Source organism: Polyodon spathula, chromosome 14, assembly GCF_017654505.1.
Source record: "Polyodon spathula isolate WHYD16114869_AA chromosome 14, ASM1765450v1, whole genome shotgun sequence".
NCBI classification, from domain to species: Eukaryota; Metazoa; Chordata; class Actinopteri; order Acipenseriformes; family Polyodontidae; genus Polyodon; species Polyodon spathula.
Window position 1 is genome coordinate 33,583,230 of NC_054547.1, and position 24,818 is coordinate 33,608,047.

At 35.7% G+C, this 24,818-nt stretch overlaps 4 protein-coding genes across 6 annotated transcripts; all 4 read right to left on the reverse strand.

Moving 5' to 3' along the window:
- Positions 1-249: 249 nt before the first annotated feature.
- On the reverse strand, positions 250-4,021 carry gpr171 (G protein-coupled receptor 171). 2 transcript variants are annotated; one of them, XM_041270560.1, is made up of 3 exons: positions 3,819-4,021; positions 2,862-2,979; positions 250-2,506 (listed from the first exon to the last, which is right to left on the reverse strand). In XM_041270560.1, exon 3 carries the CDS (start codon positions 2,462-2,464, stop codon positions 1,535-1,537), a length of 930 nt encoding a protein of 309 aa, XP_041126494.1. In that variant the 5' UTR covers positions 2,465-2,506; positions 2,862-2,979; positions 3,819-4,021; the 3' UTR covers positions 250-1,534. The 2 variants fall into 2 exon arrangements, with proteins under 2 accessions (XP_041126494.1, XP_041126492.1); XM_041270558.1 differs by lacking the exon at positions 2,862-2,979 and having other exon boundaries at positions 3,819-4,020.
- A 2,688-nt stretch (positions 4,022-6,709) lies between these two features.
- LOC121326911 (P2Y purinoceptor 14-like) lies at positions 6,710-11,486 on the reverse strand. Its single transcript, XM_041270557.1, has 2 exons — positions 10,688-11,486; positions 6,710-8,989 (listed from the first exon to the last, which is right to left on the reverse strand). Exon 2 carries the CDS (start codon positions 8,841-8,843, stop codon positions 7,854-7,856), a length of 990 nt encoding a protein of 329 aa, XP_041126491.1. The 5' UTR covers positions 8,844-8,989; positions 10,688-11,486; the 3' UTR covers positions 6,710-7,853.
- Positions 11,487-15,231: 3,745 nt separating this feature from the next.
- On the reverse strand, positions 15,232-18,563 carry LOC121326908 (G-protein coupled receptor 87-like). 2 transcript variants are annotated; one of them, XM_041270555.1, is made up of 2 exons: positions 18,442-18,563; positions 15,232-16,876 (listed from the first exon to the last, which is right to left on the reverse strand). In XM_041270555.1, the coding sequence occupies exon 2, from the start codon at positions 16,859-16,861 to the stop codon at positions 15,818-15,820; it is 1,044 nt and encodes a 347-aa protein (XP_041126489.1). In that variant the 5' UTR covers positions 16,862-16,876; positions 18,442-18,563; the 3' UTR covers positions 15,232-15,817. The 2 variants fall into 2 exon arrangements, with proteins under 2 accessions (XP_041126489.1, XP_041126488.1); XM_041270554.1 differs by lacking the exon at positions 18,442-18,563 and adding an exon at positions 17,504-17,833.
- A 4,644-nt stretch (positions 18,564-23,207) lies between these two features.
- On the reverse strand, positions 23,208-24,221 carry LOC121326725 (P2Y purinoceptor 13-like). The gene has a single exon (XM_041270147.1). The coding sequence runs from the start codon at positions 24,219-24,221 to the stop codon at positions 23,208-23,210; it is 1,014 nt and encodes a 337-aa protein (XP_041126081.1).
- Positions 24,222-24,818: the final 597 nt, after the last annotated feature.

Here is a 24,818-nt window from a genome sequence, read left to right on the forward strand (position 1 = left end):
AGGAAGGAGAGACGTAAAGAGATGATATCTCCACCTTTCTATAATCTTTCCCGTCATTTATAGTGTGCGTCACACTTCCCTATACCCCTGGTAAGTAACATTTTAACTTAAAAAACTGCAGTTTGTATTAACAATGTTGCAATATAGAACCGCTTCCTCAGAAAATAAATGTGCATTAGATGTTTGTCAGAGGATGTGGACAACATGACTGTTGAAGAACAGATTAAGAAGAGTGGTTAGCTGACAATATTGCAAGTACAGTGTAGACACAGGGCCATATTCTCAAAGCTACAGTATTTAGTGTAGGTGTGCTTTGAGTAATGCTGGAGTTTTTTTTTTTTTTTTTTTTTTATTACTGGCAAACACAGGACTTAGAATACAAGGCAAATCCAAAGGTTAGCTGTGGACTATTAAATCTGAAACGCAAGTCATTTTCTCTAACCTTTTTCAAATGTGAATCCATCAGCAGACAACAAATAGACGTCATTTATTATAGAACCATTCGTCAGGTTTTTTCCAGGTCGCTGTACCTTATCATCTGTCATTATGTGGTCACTTTTATACTGGCCACTCCACAGAGCCTTGCTCTTGTTTACTCCTAAACAGCCCCAAAGATAAAATAATTGCCAATGACTTTGGCAAAAATCCATTACAGAACCAGGAAAAAATAACAATGATTAAAAACACACAGCACAGGATAACAAACATACAAAAGAAACATGCTATGCTATTCACAGGGTATAATGTATACCTTTAAAATAGAGCAGAAAGTTTTGAGAATCAGATAACTCCCTGTAGCATGCCGCAGAAGCTTACCAGACAACTCCCCACTTCCTGTGCTGTCTGAATTTCCTGTATACAATATGTCAGTTCAAGTGTCACATTTATTAAAACTTGTTAATAGAATAAAACTAGTTTATCTTTGTTTTTTGATAGCATCAGACAGGCCCACAATATTTATTGAGTTTATAACATCATTTTTCCAATATTATATCTTACTGTTTTATATAATATAATTCAATATCATTTCCAAGTAATGAATTTCAACGGTTTAAAGCGCAATAGATGCAAATATACGTACAAGTTGACTGATCAGATGTATTGACAGTTGTTATACAGTACTAAATATAATGATATGCTAATGATATGCTAATGATATGCCATTTGAATTCTTAAGGTTGTAGTCAGAATATCCACATGAGTTACAGTGTTGTAAGTATTCACCAATTGTACATCAGTACAACCTTTCTAGCCAATCAGATTGCTCCTTTGCAGTAGATTGACTGTCCACACTGATTTCAGTAGCGTGTGAAATAAAACTAGTCTAAGCTGAACAACAACCTGTTCCATCACTACGGCACCCATGTGAGAGCAAAGTATTAAGCAAAAATGTCTCAATTTATTCATCTATCCAAGAATGAAAAGCAAACAGATAGAACAAGACATGCTTTTAGGCCATTTTCAGGTTTCTTTTTTTTTTTTTATTGAACACGTTTCATTTTTCAGCCAGAACTGTGTTTTTTATGGAAGGCTGTCATTGTGGCTTGAATGCCTCTGAGACCTTTTGTCTAAAGGAGTGTGAGAGATGGTAGTACAGGACTGGATCAAAACAAAGATTGAGCACTGACAGCAGCAAGGTGCTTTCCTTGGCTAAAAACAGCGAGCGCTTCAGTGAGCAGTCGGTGATGACCTTGTTCTGTGTAAATGTGTACGGGGTTCGAACGATGTGGTACGGAACAAAACAAACCACATATCCCAGGGTGACAACCAAGATATTGAACGTAGCCTGCTTTACATTTTGGTGATTCTTGCTGTTCCTGTTTCGACATAGGCGTTTCAAGACAAGCCCATTTGAAATCAGTATAGCGGCCGAAGCATTCAGAAATATAGCTATGCATATGAAATTTGTAAGCATGTGCCAGTTGAGTCCCAGTTCCTGTTTGAATTCGGCGCAGGTGACCAGAGTTTTTTCTTCTATAGTCTTGATGGGAATTAGCATGTTCGGGACCATGATGAACAGCACCAACCCCCACACTACTCCAGACATCATTTTAGCAAATCCCACATTCTGTATCCTAAACAGTTTTGAGCTCTGAGTTATCTGAAGGTACCGATCTACGCTCACAAAAGCTAAGAATATAATGGATGCGTACATGTTTATGTATATGAGGCAGGCAGAGAACTGGCAGTGAAAGATCTTCAGTTTCCAAGGGGCAATGCCTAAGTCAACAGCGATTTTAAAAGGCAAGGCCAGAGTCAGTAAGAAGTCTGAAGTCAGTAGGTTGAGCAGGTAAATGTTTATGCATTTGTTGTTTTTGCCATGCCGACTGAACGCCCACAGTGCCACAGAGCTCCCAATGATTCCAGTCAAGAAGATCATGTAGTAGAAGTAAGTAAACGGCTCCATTTGGTCGTTGACTGCGCAGTACTCGCTGTGATCAGCTTTCAAAGAAGACCGATTCATCTTCAGTATCGATAAACACAGACGGGAAGGAAAAAGTCAGGCCTGCAGAGATGGGAAGAAAGTCTGTGATATCGTTGTGATACTTTGAACTAGATTCTAAAAGTTAGTTACTCCATCATTTACAATTCTAAAACTACTTACAGCACAAGCCACTAAATTAAATGTCTGAGTCATTTATTTCTGATTTGGTGTGTGAACACCCTTTCTATGAACGAAGAGATCTTTAATTTAAAAATGCAAAATTAAATTAAATAGCTCCAGGTGATAGAGGCAGCCTCATACTAATTAGGATGAACCCCAAGATGACATTTTAAAAACTAGTTGTCAATAGGTTTCAAAGCAGAATCCCTTCAGTGCTAAAATTATGTTTTGTAACATAAAGTAAAACTTTCTTAACTTATCTAACAGACACATCTTCTCACGACTTCATCTGAAACCTCAGAGGTTATCTGAATGCAGTTTCCCTCTTCATCACTTTTACTAAAATGGAATCCAGACACCTGGCAGAAGTGGACCTGATATAAGAGAACGTTTGATTGCTGTAATAGGCCAGGCACCACATACACAGCATAGTTAAGTAAAGCAGGAGTTCCCAGTCCTGGTCCCAGTCCCAGTCCCTGCTGCTTTTCATTCCAACTGAGTTCTCAGTTACTTAATGAAACCCTTAACTGAACTATTCATTAGCTTAATTAGACCCTTTTAATTGTTTTCAGCTTTTAAACAGTTGGAGATTTCAAGTTAACTATACAATTTTATAAGTAACTTGGAATTGGCAACTTTTTAGGAGATGAGAACAATTAAAAAGGTCTAATTAAGCACATTATTAGTTTAATTAAGGGTTTGATTAAGTAACTGAGAACTCAAGTGGAATCAAAACCAGAAGACACAGGGGTCCCTTGGGACCAGGATTGGGAAACCCTGCAGTAAAGTACATCAGTGTTTTTTTTTTTCTTTTACCAAACTGCTTGATTAAATAATAACAGATTCATCTCATACTATCTCAGAGAGCATACTCATACTGTACAGCTATACAGTATAAAAACATACCCTTTTCCAATACAGGACGAAACATGTGTTGTAGGGTAGTGTATAGTATACACAATATACAGTTCAAATTAAGAAATCTAATAGAAAGCAATTGTACTTATTGCAATTGCCCTTTAATTTTAGTTCTTCAAAAACATGTTTATTGAAGAATATAACCATATAGCCTCTTTTTAACTGATTTACGCTCCTACTGGGAATAACCATATTAAGAGAGGCAATAGCAGTATTTTTAAAGTCCTTATTAAACACACTTTTGTTACCTAAAACAACATACAGTAATTGCAGACTCCATGTTAAGTGATCATACCTCTGCTTCAGGTATTCCCAAAGCTGGGTCTTGATGAAGAGCCGTCCAAGATCGAACTATACAAAACTCAGTTTCAAAGCCTATTTGAAAGTGACAACTCTTCATCTCTTCCTGTAGGCAGCAGGTCCTTTGTTGTTCCGCAAACGCATCGATTGACGTAGTTGAAACCTAAATTTTTCCAAAAATCACATGACATAAAATAAGTCATCACTGATTTCTTGTAAAAATGTACCCAGAATATCAATACAAGGGGGAGTGAATACTATTTACTCTACTGAAAGTCTGTAGGTATCTGAGTAAATGAGACACGTTTCTAATAAACGAGACGGACTAGAACGTTTTTCTAAAGTAGCTGTACACTGCATTGTGTTTTCTTTCAGCAAACCACAATAGTCAGATGGTTAACCATTTGAGGTCTGCTTCTATGGAAACAGTTGTGAGTGGGATAGCTTCCCTTTTATTAGTTAATTTATTATTCCCTGCCAGGGATGAAATCCCCTGTGAAGGGGATATGGTGGATGCGGTCATATATGTTACTTTTTACAAATTTTTGCATATATCTGGATAACGGCTTATCATGGCACTTGTTATTAACACTAATTAGAATATGTTGTGGAGAATGTGGGATTCTGGAGATATACAGTGGTGGCTGTATGTCTGTTCATCCATCTATCTGTCTGTGTGCCACAATTGCATTTTCATTAATCGTTAATTATGAAAACGTGATTTATAAAGTGTTTATAGACAAGTTTATACACTTAAAAGCATAGATAGTCATGGAAAACCTGGTTTCAAGTAGGTGTACTCAACCTTTTGACTGGTGCTGTATATATATCTATCTATATATATATATCTATCTATCTATCTATATATATATATATATATATATATATATATATATATATATATATATATATATATATATATATATATACATATATACACACACACACACACACACACACAACACACATATATATATATATATATATATATATATATATATATATATATATATATATATATATATATATATATATATATGTGTGCATGCTGTGACACCGTGTTGATTTGCTATATATATATATATATATATATATATATATATATATATATATATATATATATATATATATATATATATATATAGAGTGACAGATTGCCCTCTGGTCACAGGTTTTCCTTCTTCAAATAAACACTTGACAACCAGAATGTGAGAAAATGCTGTAGCGTGTGTTTATTATTTACAATAACAAAAAAAAAAAAAAAAAAAAAAAAAAAGAAAACAAAACCGAACCTGATCTTGGGTCCTATCTGAACAGATGCTTTTTCTAACTAATAACGAGGCAGGCTAAGCCTGTTTCCTCGTCAGCAAAACCAAATCAAAATCCAACGTCGTAATCCAAATACCTTTTCAATTGTGTTTGTTTACCAGCAATTCAATAACAAATAATATTCTCTGCTCACTCAGAGAATATTATTCACAAACAATATACATTTTAAATGGTAACCAATTACATTGTTAAACAATTGACAAAGCATTAAATTGAATAATTAGTTTGAACAGTAGCCAACCCTGACTCCAGTAGCTTCCCCTGGTTGTAATGCCCCCATGTAATCCCTCTGCACAACAGTAAATATTTATTTTAAACCAGACTTATTTATTTTTACTTTCCCTTATTTATCGCACAGTTATTATTTACAAAGTGTAAACTTTAAGCAGAGTTTGTTTTGTGTGAAATTGGAAACAACTGGGAGTTCTAAATACAGTATAATCGTAAATCTCAAAAAACCACTCACTTCTAAATCTTTTGTAGTCATTTTTGTATTACTTTAGTATAAATACATGTTAATTTGGATTCATATGTTGTTTTTTTCTGACTTTATATGAACGAAAAAGCACATTTGCCCGTTTTCCCATTGGAAATAGTGATATTTTGAAATATCACTGTCCTGGTCACAAAAGCAAAGTTTGTAGGGAATAATAGCCACTTTCTATATTTTTGAGGCATAAGCAATTAGGAAATAACACTTACTACCCAGGAACAACAAAAAAAAAAAAATTGTTGTACGGTGTAATCCTATAGAAATAGGTCATATCCTGTATACCACAGAAAACGGTAAAGATATATTGATTTAAAGATGTTTCATACCTCTAAGAGAATATACTGAATAATCAAGCAAATCCATTGTTGCTTCAGCAAGTATTAATATCTGATAAACCATTTCAGCTTCAAATACACATATTCATTGCTACAGCACCTCCTCTGGCAATATCTGACTGCACTCCTCCCTTTGACCTGTGATCTAAGATACTGTATAACTTGATGGTTTAAGGATCACAACAACCTAAATCTGAGATATTGGTAATACATTATACACAGCTGTATTCTATGATCATTTATGGCAATTTTTGTGTGAATGAGAATAGATAGTTGCTGCTTTCTATAATATATTTTTTTGTATAGCTTGCATAACTTATATTTATAGTGTCTGATTTTTGGATGACATTTTTTTCCAAATTTGGGTGAATGCTTTTCTAAAAATCGGGTAGAATTATTTAATGAAAAAATCGGATGTATTTTTTTAAATATAATCAAGAAAGAATAAATATTCTTGTAGAAATCGGGTTTTATTTCGAAAGAAATAAATAAGCACAAAGTGTTGACAACAAAGTTGTCGTCAACAGTTAAAATCCCCAGCGTATGTATATTTCCACACATTGGGGTATACAAACTTTTGATGACGTCTATCTCTCTCCACTCTCTCTTTCTCTTTCTGTCTCTCTCTTACACACACACTGTATATGGAGGCATCTCTCAGTTCCAATCAAGTTTTATTTTGTAGTGAAGTTGCAAGTATAATTGCACACAGAACATTCAGGAAAAATAAACAACTTTACTCCATGCTGTTTTACAAAGAGAAACGATCGACTGTTACATCTAAATGCGCTTGCCTTAAACACACCCTCATAAAACAAATAACTGGGAAGAAAAGGGTGAAAAAAAAGCAAAAACATTAAAGCCATATTGCTGTATATACAGTATGTGCCTGTTCGGGAAGTTTTTGGGTTAAACCCGAATGCAGAAAAAAGCATTTGGGGGCAGAAATCGGGTTAAATTAGGTAAAAGCAGAAAATCAGACCTCCTGCTTATACTGTATTCTGATTGCTGCTTAGAATTTGGGCAACTATCAAACTCTCCCCCATAAATGTGAAGCTTGCTCACATGCTCACATAGCTTCTCCCTCTATAGGGCATAGTCATACATTCTGTTTGTTTCAACAGTGTTGTGGTCATTATTTCTTGCTTGTGCAGCTCACAGCTGTACATCACTTCTAGAAAATTAGATCACTACATACAAGAAAAACAATAGTGCTCATTTAAGTACTAAACTAAAATAGGAACTAACACTATATATATCCTATATACTATATATATAGCTAACTTTAATATTCTCGTTTCAAACCTTTTTACATATCTGTATACATTTTTATATAGATAAAAAGAAAAATTACATTTTTTATTTTAGTTATTCGTTGCCAATGATTTTTACCCCGGGAAACGGTGGCAGATATATGTGTCCTCTGAAACATGTCCTGTCAAGCCGTCTTTTTTTGCGCTGCAGGTCTACAGCAAAGCCACCAGACTCATAGTGCCGGAGGACAACACAGATCTGAGTGACTTCTACAGCCGACCTGAGCCCTCCCCACCCAATTGTGCGCCGCCCCCTGGGAACTCCAAGCCACAATTGGCGATGGTATAACATGGACTCAAACCAGCGATCTCCAGGCTATAGGGCGCATCCTGCACTCCACACGGAGTGCTTTTACTGGATTAGCCACTCAGGAGCCCCCGTAATTAGCATATTTGATCTTTGTTTTAAATAACAAATACAATATTGGTATTATACATCTGGAAAACAACCACTGTTTAAGAACAGGCAGTGGTGTTTAGGGGTATTGATTTCCATTTAAGAAAAACAGGCCATGTACACTTGTAAAACATTGAATGCCTTAGATTCTGAGCAGTAAACCTCACAGTATGCTTTCACTGTAAGGAGCAGTCAGGGACTTTCTTCTAGAATCAGATGCCTTCTTCGAAAATCTTTCTAAAAGCAACAACCGAAATGACTTGCACATGAGAAAGTAAACGACAGGATCGAGGCACACGTTCAGGGCTGATAAGAACAGAGTGCCTTCCTTTATATGGAACAGTATGTACTTGGTCTGATCACTGAATGAGTCGATAGTTTGACTTAAGGTGTAGAAAATCCTACAAGCATGGTATGGCACAAAACAGATGACAAACACCACCAGAAGACTGAAGATGTTCTGCCTGGATTTCCTTCTGCTCTCTGTGTTGTTCTTTTGGAACTTTCTGTAAGAATTGTAGATTGTCTTCGAAATTGAAGCGTAACAAAAAAACATCAGCAGAAAAACAACCCAGAAAGCAGCAATGCAGGCGTAGTTGGAAACCTTGTGCCACTGCACGCCCAGGTCAGTCTTGAGTTGAATGCATTTTTTTGAAGTGTCTTCGTTGGCCTCCTTGTTGGTTAAAATAATGTTTGGTATGAGAAGGATCATCATAAAAACCCATGTTGCTGTCGCCAGTGCTTTGGAGAATGTGACATTGTGAATGATAAAGGTTCCGGGGGGTTTCACAATCTTGACATAGCGCTCCAAACTGATCAGCCCAAGAAAGATGATACCCATGTACATGTTTAAATAGAACACGATGGCTGTGTAACGGCACACCACAACCTGCAGATACCAGTTCGCCAGGCCGAAGTCGTTGACAATCTTGAAGGGGAAAGATGCTGTCATGAACAAATCGGCCACCACAATGTTTTTGAGATAAACTATAAAACTGGTCTGGCTTGGAATTTTGAAGAAAATCCAGGCTGCCAGGCAGTTCAAAGTGAGCCCAGCCAGGAAAATACAGCAGTAAAGCACAGGCAGCAGAGTCTTTGTAAAAACACTGTTGTAGTCGGAGAAGCTTGAATTTGTAAAGTTTCCAGCATCCATGTCCAGCTTTGGTAAATAGAGAGAAGCATGAAATCGATAGCTTTTTTTTTTTTTTTTTACTTACATTTTAATCAATGTATTCCCTTTAAGCACATGCATTGGGGTAGAGTTACTAAGCAGTTCCTCCAGTTTTCTCTTGTTTATTTCTAAATAAAAACAAAATGGATCAGATGTTTTCTAGCCAATAGTAGGTTCATAATCTTTTCCTCACAATGATTTAAAACAAAAACACACCAGATATGTTTCATGTGTGTGTGTGGTGTGTGTATATATATATCAACATACAATATATATATATAATATATATAATATATATATAGATATATATATATATATATATATATATATATATATATTTATTATAAAGTTCTATTAAACAAATTTTTTAAGCATATGATTCGTATACTTTTTGTATTATGGGAATGGTCACGGATTATTTTGCGTTTGTCGTGTGCACAGCAGGTTTACTTTTTCTTAAATCTCATAAGAGTATTTCAGCAAAATAAGGTTTGAAGAGAGGTGTTCTAATAATGAAAAAAGGAAGCATACACCCTAGCTTTAAAAGCCAGCTACAGGAAACTGGTTTGTCTGACAATATTTCCACACTGGTTAGTGGTTAGTGATGCTACCCATCAGCTGTGGCCAAAATTAAATCACCCTATAGAATTAGCTAATTTTGCTTCATAAAGTAAAATGATGTTTTAAATTATGTTCATAGTTTAATGAATTTAATATAGTTTAAAAAAAACAAATTCTATCCTTAAATTCAGGGTGACGCAAAAATTTTGGCCATAGCTGTATACTGGAAATGCTCCCCTGGGTCCCTTTTGAATTTGATGAGTCGCTGTCATGGTCCTTGGTGTGCTGTCTGTATGTAACTCTGAAAGTATTAATGACTGCAAGCCCTTCTGCCTCACTTCACATGACATGCAGTCAGTACCTCACAAAGACTTACAAAAGGGACTATAGAAAAGGAAGTGGAGAGATCAGTCTTGCTTCTCTGGTTCTAGTACTTCTAGTGGAGTTTTGCCCCTGTCTTGCAATGAATACATCTCCTTATAAAAGTGTACTGCAGTATATCACAGAAAATGCATTGCAAACTGTAAAGCTATGGCCAAAAGATTTATGTCACCCTATAGAATTAACTAATTTTGCTTCATGAAGTCAAGTGAAACCTGCTGAATAATGTTACTTTAACATATTGAATTACATACCGCTTTGTAGTTTTCCATGTACTTAATGAAAAGCTGACAAAAATGAAAAAATTGACTTTTCAAAATGAAATACTGTACAACTACTATGGCTTCAGGTAGTCTTTTGTGATGTCATTGTATAGTTTCTTTGATTACATGATGTTAAATAAAAGATCTAAATGTTGTTTTTATTTTTTTAAATGATGTCTCAATCCACAATTCTAGGTCCCGCAAAACTTTTAGCCATAGCTGTATAAAATACTTAAAATTCTATAATACAGATTAGCATCTTTATCCATGATAAAACTAGCATTAGTTACAGAGAAGCTGATTTTAGTACATTTATTCCTTTCAAAAAAAAAAAAAACAGTATTTTTAAAGGCAATTTAGAGTAAATGGGTTTGAGAATCAAGCCCATAGCATTAACATGGAAAACTACAACATTACAGTGCAAATTCACCATGCTAAACCTCTGTGAACGTTATATTGCAGTCAGTAATACTGCTTCAGTGCATAAAAAGATGCCCAGGAACCCAAGAAACATTTAATATTGCATCCAAATAGTTGACAGCTTAAAATGTTGTCCTGGGAATCGAAATATAAAATCACTCACATACATATAAATCAAATAACCACATTAAAATCTCTTACCAGGGTCTTTGATTTAGTAACAAGCGTTTTGATCTTACGGTCAGGTTTTTCCATCTGTCCTTCTACTATCACTGTTTATGCTGCTATTGTGTCGCCTGGAGAAAGCGAACCAGTGTCTTAAGTATTTCTTACTGACGTTATTGATAAAGTGGCTGGTTAAACTCTTCAGAGGACACAGACACTGCTTTAATCTTCCTCAAAAGTCGTTAAACTTGGAACTACTTGAGAGTAAACTGTCAGGAACTGCAGCTGTTTATGCATTCCCATGACTAAAGACTGACCTTACAGACACAAAAATAAAATAAACACGTTGATTAATGCTTCATTTACAGTATATATATAGATAAAGCTTCCAAACTGCCCAGGAAATAATATTTATTCATTTTCTTTGTTTTTATTTTGCACTGGTCTCTATTTTGAGTCATGGAGGAGTACCAGAGAGACTTTGATATTTGCAGCTGCTTTCATGTTGTTATTTTTTTATGAGGATTGATATGCTTTACACTTTTGTTTTCTTTAAAAAAAAGAAAACAATGTGTGTTGGTCTCATCCATAATTTTAGCTGGGCTACAGACACAAGTAAACTATGCTCTCAAACTTTTAATAATACCAGTGAAGGCATTGGTGAACTAGAATGCTGAAAAAACACCAATTCAACTTTTAAAACTAATAAGAAACAACATACTACTCCACTCAAGCCCCTGAATTAAAAGTCTTAGTTGGGCATACGTTCAAAAAGAGGAGCCACGCTCTTTACCTGGTGCAGAAAGACTGGCTACATTCTTTCGAACTCATGAAACATTCTCTTTGAGCCGTTTCCCTAACCCTAACCCTGTCCTTAATGAAGATGAGGGTCAGGGTTAGGGTTAGGGCTTATTTCAGTCTTGAGCTCAGTATTGGAATTCTCTCAGCTGGCTTGGCACTGTAAAGCCAGGCCCATGCTTATGCCCTTTGTTTATTTCTGGGTTTTTAACTTTATTAAATTGGTGTAAATAGCTTCGAGAATTTAGCCCATTGTGTATAATCTGTTTTTTTTTTTCTGTAGTTCTTTGTCATTGTGACGGGGAACTCCCCGTCTATATGAACATGTTTGGAACTGGCAGGGAGGGGGGTAAATTTCTCCCTGCCAGAAAAACATGTGAGAATGTGGCTGGAGCTCTAATTGAATAATTATTGATTAATTGGGCTCCAGCCACAGGGTATAAAAGCCAGGGGAGAGGGCCTGACTGGTAGTGAAGAGTGAGTGTGTTTTTTCTGTTTGGAGTGTGTGCTGGTGTTTGTGAGTTTGCTTTTATGTTGGAGAGTTTTTGTTTAAAATTAAAGGAAGGCCTGGAACCTGACTGTTTATTTTGTAAGTTCATTTTGATTATTTATTTTTGAATCTCTTTTTGTTGGCCCTTGTGCCTGTTTATTTGATTATTTTATTTAATAAAGAACTTTATTTTTGCCTTTAATATGTCTCTGAGCCTCAATCCACTCGCCAGCCTGTCACAGTCATGTATTTGTTTATTTTAGTATTTAGTAAGTTTCTTTTGCATTGTCTTTCACTAAGCCAACATTGATTGACACTTTAGTGTTTATTTTAAAAGTCCAGTGCAGTTCTAAACTGTCAAAAGATTTGTTTTGTCATTCTTTCCAGATACTGTTAGCATACAGAAATGGAAGTAATCCCAAATGATCCACTGGTAGTGGTAATAAATGCTGGTAAGAAAAGAGTTTGGTGAGAAATGAATCTAACCATGGCTTGGCAAGAGCCTCCTGTGATTTCAATAACCTGGCTCATTTATCAGTGGTGTAATTGTGGTTCTTTTCATGCAGATGATCCGTAAATCATTTGCATATTGACATTTGATTGTGATATTGATGTGCCAATAATGTATAAAAAAAACCCCAACAAAGCAAAGCAGACCTCCAGTACACAAGTCACACAGAGATTCATGTGATATGCAGGTGACAGAACAAAAGCAGCTTATTGAGGAAATGAGTTTCACAAAGAGGTGACTGGACTGTACTTGAAGAAATGACCCCTGCGTTTTATCCACAGTTTAGACAGTGATGATCATCATATTTCCTGCCAACTTCAAATGGGAGGAATGATTAAGCGTTTGAAAGCTTACATCACAGAGGCTTTCTGTTTACACTAAGTGTTACAATGTCCTTTTAACTATCCGAAAGATGATTTAGTTAAAAAAAAAAAAAAAAAAAAAAAAACAGCTGGGGAATATGTTTAAAGACATCATTAGCCTTATGACTGCCAGAGTCCAGACTCCTAATACAGCTCATTGTTTATAGTACAGCTCTGCAGTAGTAAACACCTCAACATTGAAAATGCGTTTCTCCAGGGAACTGGAGGTCCTGTAAAGGGGAATGTTTCATTTTGTTAGACTGTGGGCTAAATCCTCAAAGCCAGTCCTCATTAGCACATGCTTATCAGAAAGAAGACAATAAAGTTACCAAACCAAATATAAACACCTAAGACTTTTAACTTGGGGACGTGCAATTAGTCTTTTTTAGAATTGTGTTGCTGTTTTGGTGTTTGTTTGGTTTTTTTTCCTTTCTGATAAAAATCACGTCAATGATGATTTGGAATGAATAGCTTTGAGAATCTTAACCCCATGACTCTTCTTGGGTGTATCTTTTTAAAGATGAATTTAAAAATGGATTAATTTTCTCAAGAGAAAGTAACATTTAAAATGTCCTCCATTTACAGTAGTTCGTAGCTTTGAGATATCTGCAATGAGTGACTGATACATTTCCTTCACAAAATACCATAAAAGCTAGAAGCTATTTTCAGACCTAAACCTAGTATTTAACAAACGAGAGGAGCACTTCTCATTTCCGCAGGTGTTGAAAGAAATCACTTCTTCATATTTGCAGCTCAAATTTAACTGGAAAATTACGTTTGGCACACGTTTGTTGTCTTTTATTAGACTTTTGTTTTTGTTCGGAACATTTAAAATGTATTATTATTTATGAGAACATATGAAGTAGCTGCAATAAGAACTGCAGATGATTACACGCATACAATGAGAGATGGTTTAAAAAAATAAACATATATGAAAATGTATTTTAAAGCTGCTTACTGTAGTATAAATATCCTGAGTTATTGTAACAAGTTATTAATCAGATATTACAGTATCTGCCAGTGTTTATTTCTCTTATACATATTCCCGCTGCACTTCAGTGTTAAGTTTGTTTACAGCTTGTTGCTGAATATTGCTGCTCAGAAGTTTAATCTTACTGTGTTCAGGCCAGTGTTGCTGAAGAAATAGGAATAATTTTCCAGTTTAATGCATGTAGTGACTATGGGGCTCCTCAGTTGGTCACCTAGTTCAGACTCTGCTGTTTGAAGAGAAGGGTGAGTCTTGTGGGTGTAACTTGCATACTGCTGGCAATGGACCCACCTTGGGGGGAACACACTTAGGAATTATAGAAACTTTAAAACCTGGATGAGACATAAAACCGAGGTCCTATTGTAAGTGGCTCTGCAGCAGCAGTTATGATAAATAGTTCACCCCTAGTCTCTGTAAGTCGCTTTGTATAAAAGCGTCTGCTAAATTACTAACTAATAATAATAATAATAATAATAGAGTAAGTATGAATAAGACCTTTTTATCATCAACTAGTTTGAACCAGTGTGTGTATATTGATTCTTCTCTGTGATCTTCTGCATGGTAGGCATGTTCAGCTACAATTATTGAGAACCCACAGACTTCGATATTAAACACAAGATCCGCTACTGTAATAATTCATTCTCAGACTTTGTCTGCTTTAGCAGATTCATCTTCCATTCTTTTACTGGAATATACCCTCTATCATATGATTGTCTCAGGCAGTAAATGTACTGTATTTACATTGTGGTATAATGGGTTAAGCTTGACAGTGTTGACACAGTTAGTGTTTTTCCTTGTGCAGGTATACAAACAGGAGATATTCCAACATTATCCACAGATTTTCAACCGCTACGCCACCAAGTATCTCAAGGAGAATGAACCATGCTGGTGTTGGGTATTGCATTGCCTTTCGCTCAGTTTCACATTTCATTAACTTTGGCCAGTGGTTATTCTAATCTTCTAGGTTAAAAATAGGTGTTTGTCATTTTTCATACCATCAGACCAGCACAGTAGTCACAAGATCATGTTTTCTATGCCTGCTAATGATTTAAAACTCAAAGCTACATTCATCTGGCTCTTTAATATATGTAGCCCCCCCCCATAGTTTTGTTTTGGTTGTTCCCTTTTAAGGCCGTGTTAAAATACAGTACCATTTGAAACAGAACGATGGTTTTATGTAATTCACGCTCCGTGCTTCTTAGAGACATTGTGATCCATACACATTATTTAGCAAATAAAAGCAGTGCTACAACAATGGTATGGAAGCACTTAATGTAAAAAAATAAACTATTATCTCTTTTCATCTATTTAATATCCAAACAAACTTCTTAAAAATAATTAACACAATGTGTTACATGTGATAACAGTAGTCAGAATAGACAGTATTCAACGTTGTATCCATTCCATGCCCCCCCCCCCCCCCCCCCAATCTTTTAAACAAACATTAATGGTGCTGCCAAAGCTATACTTTATAAGCTAGCCATCGCCTCGTCTCTGAACCATATTTAATGCAGATGACTGTACTACTGAAACAGCAATGTGTAATAGCAACACATGTCAGAACGTGACTGTGGCCTCTTTGAAGGTCAGCATTGAGTGTGTGCTTGAATTACTGTATCCACCACTAACAGGGGTGGGGATATCTGACTGCAGGAATACAGTACTGCAAGCTTTCTAAAACTTCAGAGGCTGTGTGGGCTAATATAAGGGCAGGTTTCAACTGACTGCTTCATTCCTGGTTAAATCAAAAACCTGGACTGTCGGGTTAATAACTGATTTAATCCATGCAGGAGATCTCAAGTTCGAGCTTCACTCCTCCAGTAGTTAGCTGCTTTGATCGATGAAGAGGCTCCGGCTCCACAAAGCAGCTACTCTACTTCCGGCTCTTTGAATTGGTGTTATGCTTCAATTAATTTCAGCCCTTGGCGAGACTCTGACTAACACAAGAACACGTCGAAACGTAGCACCGTGTGCCCCCAACAGGAAATGCAGAATGATGTGTTCAGGGGTTTTGTTACTAAATGCTTGTGGATGTGTATTCTCGGAATCTGCGCACCTTGATTATTCCTTTGGCGCTGCATGTGGACCCATTGAAAGTAACACTATGTCCAATATGCATTTTTTTACACAGCATTTGGGTAAAGGACTTGCACATCAGAAAGTATATAATTGGGTCCAGGCAGACGTTGCACGCAGACAGAAAGAGAGTAACAATTTTGCCCTGTGTCAAAATTAAAGTCCCGTACTTATCGAATTTTGGGGCTATCTGAGTTAATGTAAACGGTATTCTCCACAAATGATACGGCACAAAGCAAATAAAAAAAACAAGTAGAATTATTAATATATTTTGATTGTGCTTTCTTTCGTTCTCAGAACCTACAAACTGTTTATTCGAGCGATAGATGTGCCTGGAGATCGAAATGTAGCATGCAGTTAATACTATGAAAACAGCTGCAAATATGCAGATGTTCACATAGATTACCGCTCCATGCCACGCAAGACCAACGTGGCTTTTTAGAGCTAAACAGTTGCCAGCTGTTTCTATGGTTGGACTTACATTTGTAAAAATCACGTTTGGCATCGAAATAAGGATCATGCACAGCCACACTCCTAAAGACACAAATTTTGTGAACTTAACATTGTACATTCTGGAGTCGCCGAACGGCTTCACAATTTTTAGATATCTGTCTAAGCTGATCAGTCCAAGGAAAAGTATGCTAACATACATGTTACAGTAGAATATGACTGCAGAATAGCGGCACACAAAAGCCTTTAATTCCCAGGGTCCCAGTCCTAAGTCACTGAGTATTTTAAAGGGAAATGTCAGTGTTATAATTAAGTCTGCAACGGCAATGTTTTTCAGATAAAATATGAAAGTTGTCTTGTTTTTTAACTGAAAGAAAATCCAGGCGGCCAAAGTGTTCAGTATCAATCCACCGAGGAAAATGAAGGCATACAACGAACAGATGATCACGGTAAACATTTCAATCTCGTCAGCAGTCCCGTTTTTGCTAATAGTCCCATTTGTCTTCACATTGGAGGAGTTGGAGAGCTGATCCATTTCCGAAGAAAAAAGCTAAATAAATAAACAAATAAATAAATCAGTCATTATCAAGTGATAGGCAAGCTGAAACTGCGAAGTGTTACACTTATACTACAGAGTGGACATCTGTGAACAACAATATGCAGTCGTAATTTGGTATTAAAATACATTACGGTGTTGGAATGAATAAATAAACAATTGCAATAGCTTATAGGTAACAGGTGTAGTCATCTGAGACAACTAGCAGGGGAAGGCTGTGAGAGTCTAAAACTAGATTAGAGCGAAGGTTGATGGTATACAGTATACCAATGAAAAGCATTCTTACTGTGATTCATCAGTCATCTTTAAGTTTATATGTTCAATAAGGTAATTATTTAAAATTATGTTGTAGTGTAAACCTTACATATTCATGTGATTTATTTCTTAATAGAATAAAAAGAAAACTAAATTAATTAATTAATAAATATGGGGTTGAATAATGGTTTCTTTAAAAAAATAAAAAATAAAAGTTCACAGGCTGATCGATCGGAGCTTTTTTTTTTTTTTTTTCAGTTTTACATATTATCCAGAATTAAACTTTAAACCCAGTACTGTGAACTTCATGTAAAAACAAGGCAGAAACACAAGTAGGAGTGCGGGAAATGTAAAAAGACAGCTCACCGCCTTCAGCATCACATCAACTCCCTTGCTACTAGGGAGCCTTGACTCTTCAGAAAATAGGACACCAAGTTTAAATAAATGCAGCCCAGTCTCCCTGCTGATGGACCATAAGCAATATTTACAGTGCCTTGTACAGTATACTCTTCCAGTATTAACAGGTAAATGATAATACTTTAGTATGAGTTGAACGTATAGTCAGAATTGACCTATAATACAACTATAATGAAACGTATGCCGACAGCTATAGTGTATAGCAAATGTAGGTATCAAAAACATAAAACAAACATTAGACAAGGCACTTACTCCAAACAAATCACTAAGTGTGTCCGATTAGCGCAAGCCAAATGTACTTTGTAAATGTAAATACGTTTTAATGCTTTATTCTCTGTGTTGTCCAGTTATTAACTACAAAATACTGATAACATAGAGGCAGCATCTAAATACAATAAGTATTTTTCATGAAATTTAGTTTAAATTAAATTTAGTTTAAATAATTGTTCTTAAATTGATTTTTAGGTCAATCAAGTAAATATGTTAAGGTTGTCTTTTACTATTAGCAGTGTATAACAGTTAACATTTCCTCTAATGTGATTTGTACCATATTTTAGGTTATAATAATAATAATAATAATAATAATAATAATAATAATAATAATAATAATAATAATAATAATAATAATAATCATTCATACCTAGTACTAATATAGTGTTAGTTGTTCGTTTGTGACTTAAATAAAAACATTTGTACAAAATGATGCACATGCTGCTAAATATACATAGTGATAAAAACAAAAAGACATATTATGAATTAAAATATACCAGTGTTTGATGTTGCTAACAACAAAAAAACCCCAAACTTTGCAATGTAAACTGGAAATGCAGTTGAAATTAAACTTGTTTCTGGAAAGAAAAAACAAAACAAAAAACAAAACAACGTACCAGTGCTTGCTTGCTAGAAGTTTAGAGTCAGTTTTACCGCACCATGAATAAATCCATCCAGTAATTTGAAAATACTGTACTTTGTGCCTCCAGACTGACTGGAAGATACTCAGGAATGTGACATTTCGCCATTCCTGTTCTTTATAAGGCTGTGTTAATAAATACAGGTGAAGCCAAAGTTGCATCACAACCTGTTTTGTTAAAGCTCTTTTCTGATAAGTCATTTGTTGTTTTGATTTCAGAAGGGTTGTGGAGGAAACAAGTTGAAACGTGTCATTTTGAAGAAATTAGTTTTAGGGTGAGGCATACTGTACTGTCTGTAGTATAATCTGTAAAGTTGCATTGCCTTACCTGTCAGTGGTGTTTTACATATTGTACACCTAGAGGCACTCTTAAACATTAAGGTGACCTGTATAAAGTGATCATTTCAGTCACATATGGTTTAAAGTCATGACTGTTAATGACATTCATTTAAAGTACTGGAGTAATTAGTAACATAACTTCACGCCTCCTCATGCTGCCCAGTGATTTGGTTACAGGCAAATTTTTTTAGTTCCTCAGAACCCTCCTTTAATCCCACACATTGGGGATATTGGTAACAATAATTATAAATTATGTGTAAGACGTGGACTGTATTTACATTTTTATTGATGTCAATAAGATGGGAAATTATTTGCCCTTGGCTAATACATTTTTATCTATCCCTGTCGAACAGTTATTTTTTTCGGCTCGTATGAATTAACCGAATTTGGCCTGTTTCCCGCTTTTTTTTTTTTTTTTATACGCATGAGTTTTAGCGATTTAAAAAAAGATGACTGGAACCACAGCTTGTGACGGCTTCTTTCAGTGGCTGCTTGGGTAACGATATCAGATCAAGGCGCTTGTTTTGTGCTGCTGTGTAACAGCCAGCAAAAAGCTCCTTCAGGCATCACATATTTCAGGAACTTATTGAAGCTTTTTAAAAAAGCAAAGGGTGAAACACACCCCAAACTCTAACCGGTTGAGCGTTTGAACTGCTGCAGCTTTATAAACTACCATCAGAATTCAACCGTTGCTTCAGCCCTCAATATCCACTCAACACAATTTCCTAGATAATCTACTTGAAATAGTTAACCTGCAGTACTTACTTTAGTTTGTTTCCTGCTTCTGATGTTGTAAAACAACTCCAAACATTTGTTTTATTGCTGGACTCTTGTGATCTCTCTGACGTAGGAAGTAGTACAATTAATAGTAGATTCGTATATACAACATAAGCATAAACCACATCTGCTGCTTGTTAGGAACAATAGTTTTATAGCAGAACTATAAAAAACTGGACTAGCTAAAAATACATACACATGGACAGAGATCCAGAGATTATCGACCAGCAACAAAGAAAAAACATTTAAACACTCTTCATTTTCTTTTAAATATAACCCCCCCCCCCAAAAAAAAAAAAAAAAAAAAAAAAAAAATACAGATGTTTAGCCTTTTGGGATACCTTGCTGCTGTCTTGCTGTTCCATGTTCTATCCTGCAATAAGACTTGTTATCAGACCATTTCGACTGAAGCACACTCCACCCTGTTAGATAATTGAGTCAATATCACCTGCCGGATATAGATTCAGCTTCAGCTTCAACAAAAACCTATCGTGCAAAACAGTGGGAAATACAAACATTTACATATTGATATCCCATATTGCTAGTGATGAATTAATGTTAATCTTAATATAATCTTATATACATTGTACTTTGCACTGAGCCCTGTGATCCCTGTGCTCTTCAATTGGCAGCCAGTCCACATTAAAGTGCTGTTGCAAGTTATGTAAGCCCTTCAGTCACTCCTTGTATAATTGCACCATGTTAAGCATCCTGGCTATGTATCTGTGTATAGGAACCCTTGATATACTACATTCTGCTGACAACTAATGAGCTACCTGGAAATCAACACATGGTAATATATTGTGTAGAAGGCTGTATTGATCAGGCTTCTGCAGTTTTGCAAACTTGCTTTCTGAATAGCTGTAGGTGGGGGTGTTGTGCAAGCGGTCGTCAAGTACATACACAGCTTCTGTACAGGAAACGAATAGTTTAAATGTCAGGTCCTGTCTACATCTTCCTGCCCCCTTTACCTTTCAGCAGTCATCAATCACTGACCTGTTAATGTCCGGCAGGCCCTCCTGTCAGCTCTGATTGTGAATATGTGTCAAAGGGCATTTCATTCACAGCACATTCCAATGGAAACAAAACTGGAATATTGAAAAATGTTGCACTGAGTGAATCCCATTCTCTAAGCTTGAACCCATGATTTATTTATTTATTTTTAAAGTAATGTTAAAATAAAATAGAGATTACTATGCTGTTTGTGACGTGCTGTGGTTATTATATCTCCGAATGAGAAATGGCTAATAACTGGCAAGCCACTGAGCTATCGTATTCGGTCGCCTTCAAGCACGGTATATTCTGTTTATATGTACAATGTATGGAAAATAAACTATGTATAACCCTACAGTAAATTAAAAAGCTGAATGTCAAGCTATGTAGTGTGATTCGTTCAGTCAGTCTGCCTTTGAATTTAAATGAATGCATACAAATTGATATCTGTATACTCTGTATATATTCCCCTGGTATTGTTTGCCATCATCATTTGTCTATCATCGGTCTTGTTGTATAAGTTGGCTTCCTATACAGCTTCTTTAACAATAGTACGTTCCTTTATGCATGTGAATATGTGAGGTCAAAAGGGTGAACATGAGCAAGCATACTGATGTGTTTGGGTAACAAAAGACAAGAAACCAAAAGCCATTAACAGGCGCTGAAGTCTGTTTATGCAGAGATGGAACAAACAAAGGAGAATTGAGCAAAGTAGCAACTGGTGGTTAAATTCTGTTGGAAAGATAGACGAAAGCTGCAAATAGATTTTTTTTTTTAAATGAAAAGTAAAATGTACTGTAAAAACTCAACAAGCTGCATTAATTAGTCATGCCTTCAAGGCTTCAAGTGGACATTAAAATAATAGTTGGTACATGGTTTCTTTATGAGATGGTAAAATAAGGGAAATTTTATTGGCGTATTTTATAATCCCCAAATTCCCCTTTCTTCTCAGTATGTACTAGTTAGACTTCCCATTTTGCAGTGTTTAAGAGTGTTTAAGAAACCCTTTAAAGGTCAAGTATAGGGCATGGGGGAAGACAGGAAGACTCTGGTTTGAATCAGCAGTGTTGATCTGGAAATCTGCAGGTAAGGCTGTTCCCCAAAATGCGGGCCATGAGTTTAATTATCATTCAGGGTGGGATCGAAGACAAAAATGTCATTAAGAAAAAAAAAGTGACTTCTGGGAAAAATAATGGTCTGTCCTCATAAACCACATGGCTTGTCTCAGCTAATCAGGTTTCTGAGTAGATCGTTGTTATCCCTCGTTAGATGATCACAAAAGCCTGGAATTTTGAAACTATCATTGAAACTATTTCCAGGTTTTGCAAGGAAAGACAAATATTGCTATGCAAAGCAATGTCGGTGAGGATTTTGACAGATTTGCACGACAGAGGTGACTCTTGAGCTGCTTGCGTACAGCCATGTTTGTTGGTGCTCAATTAAAATTATTGAAAACCTGTCAAAAGTTGGTTGTGTTTTGAAAATTTTATGCATTTATCAATGATACAGGCCCAGTTGTGCACTTAGAGGAAGATTCTTTTTCAGATTGTTCCCATCCAAATCATCTTGAAAAGCAGCTATTGAGTAAAAACTAAATAAATGATCTGAAAACACACTTGGTGCTTATTTGTTACTTTTTTGTTTGTTTTGTTCATAAACATGACCGTTTACATTTTAAATAAATAAAAATCACTTTAAATAATTCAAGTGTGAAAACTTGATGAAAGGGGATCCATAGTCTCACCAGCTTTCACAAGTGTCCCAAAAACATAGCTGTGGTAATGTTTTCTGACTTTATCTAAAAAAAAAAAAACTGCACAGAAACCTCATAACTCATCTTAAGGTGTTTGCTTACTGACAAATTAATTTGTGACATGATCGACTGGTTTTACAGTTCTATGTGCTGTAGTGTGCAAGAGAGAGTGCTACAATGACTATATACAACAGCACATGACTGTATAGCATTAGTCACATGTATACTGTATTATAACCCAGGTTCACTGTTACTGTATGAAATTGGAAAATTATAACCAGTGTGTCATTTTCACTGAATATTTAATCAAGGGATATCAGTGAATAGAGCAGGTTATCAGGAGTGAAATTTATACGAATAGATATTTGCTTATGTAGTTATTTCACCAGCTGCTGAACCATAGACCACACAGTAAGGAGAAGAACAGGAAGATAGTACCAAGATTCTACAATCGATTTAATTGCAACACATATTAAAGAGGCATAGAAGCATTTCTTTTACAGTATACAGTTGCAGTATTTAAAAATATATACTAATCTGTTATAATATAAAATGATAACAAAACAAGACAATCCTTTGATAGAATTCTAAAAACATGCAAAAGAAATGCATTAGTACATTTCTAAAAATAAATAAAGAAAGAAATAAATGAATGATCACATTCTGTTTCTTCACATGGTGTTTTAGCAACAACCGCAAGTATAGCTGAATTTGTTTGGCCTGTTTCATTAAGACATTTTTTTTTTTTTTTACTTTTCTTTTGTATGTTGTCTACTTATATTCTTGTTTAAAAGTATTTCAGCTGATAATGCTGATTCTGATACTATAACAAGCAAATAACAAGATCAGGATGAAGTAAAAATTAGATGTATCAACCAGTTCTATTGCATTGCATTTTCCTCTGCGTTTGTCTGTGTTTCATTTGTCTGAACAGTGTTGGGTTTAAATCTCAGCGTATTAAACAGTATTTTGCGAAACACTTTGCACAGGAAAATATATATGAGTGGGTCTAAGCATGTGTTGGTTGCTGACAACCACATGGTACTTTCTTTTGCCACGTAAAGCATGTTCTGTGCCCTGCAGTCGGACAGCGTTCCCGTCTGGCTCAGGGTGTATGGTACCCTCATAAAATGAAACGGACCAAAGCAGATAAAAAACACAGCCACAACGATAAACACCCTGGCCTTTGTTTTTCGTGTGGTTGTTTTATCATTACGTCTGGAGTTTTTGTAAGATTCGTACACTTTCTTGCTTATGAAGGTGTAACAGATAGCAATCAGGGCAAGAACAGTCCAGAAAATAATTTGGCAGAGATAGTTTACAGCTTCGTGCCACTTTAATCCCAGGGGGCCCTTCAGCGAACTGCATTTCTTCACCGATGCAGAGGGGGTCTTGTTTGTCAGAATCATATTTGGCAGGCCTGTTATAAAAAACATTAACGCCCATATCAGCACCGTGAGGACTTTTCCAAAGGTTGTGTTTTGGATAAAGGCTCTTCCAAAGGGTTTCGCGATTTTGAGGCACCGATCAAGACTTATCAGCCCAAGCAGGATGATATTGATGTACATAGTCATGTAAAAGACAACAGCTGAGTATCGACATACAAAAACCTTCAGCTTCCAAGATCCAAGTCCTGAATCACTGATCGTTTTAATTGCCATTGTCGCGGTCATTAAAAGGTCGGCGACTACCACATTTTTTAGGTAGATAACGAATGTGGTTGAATTGGGAATGCGGAAAAATATCCAAGCCGCCAGACAGTTGAGGGTGAGCCCCACAGTGAAGAGGAGTGTATACAGACATGGAAAAACCACCTGAGTGATGCTAGTGTCTCTGATGCATTTACCTGAGGGGAGTGGCAGCTCATTGGAAATGTTGAGATTGCTTGAGTTCATTTTTAAAATATGCCTAAAAGAGAGAAATAAAAACAGTATTTTGTACAACTGATGTTTGATTTCAGAGGTGATTTTGTTTTGTCTTGATGTATTTGACTACAGCATTCCATGTGAGAGATTCATACGTGAAAAATAACCTTAATGATTATTATTATTATTATTATTATTATTATTATTATTATTATTATTATTATTATTATTATTATTATTATTATGAATTAATCTTTAAGCTTTCAGATTCATTGTTTGCTGTCTGGATATACAAACCTCAATTTGTACAATAGACTTACAATATAAATTCTCTGACAATAGAACTGTTTTACACTCATGTAAGACAAGAGAAGATGTGATACCTTTTATTTGACTAACTAAATAATAATTAATCACAAGCTTTCGAGACCTCAAAGGTCTCTTCAGGTGAAAGTAGGAAAGAGAGATTGAGATTGAGACTTCTAAACAGCAACAAACTACCTGTTCTGATAACCGTAAGATAGTTCCTCAGAAACATTTAAAAAAGGGGTTGCAGATGATTCTTAAAGCAGTAAACGTTAGTAGGCCAGGTCTAATTGGTAACCCTTGGTAATGTGATTAATATTA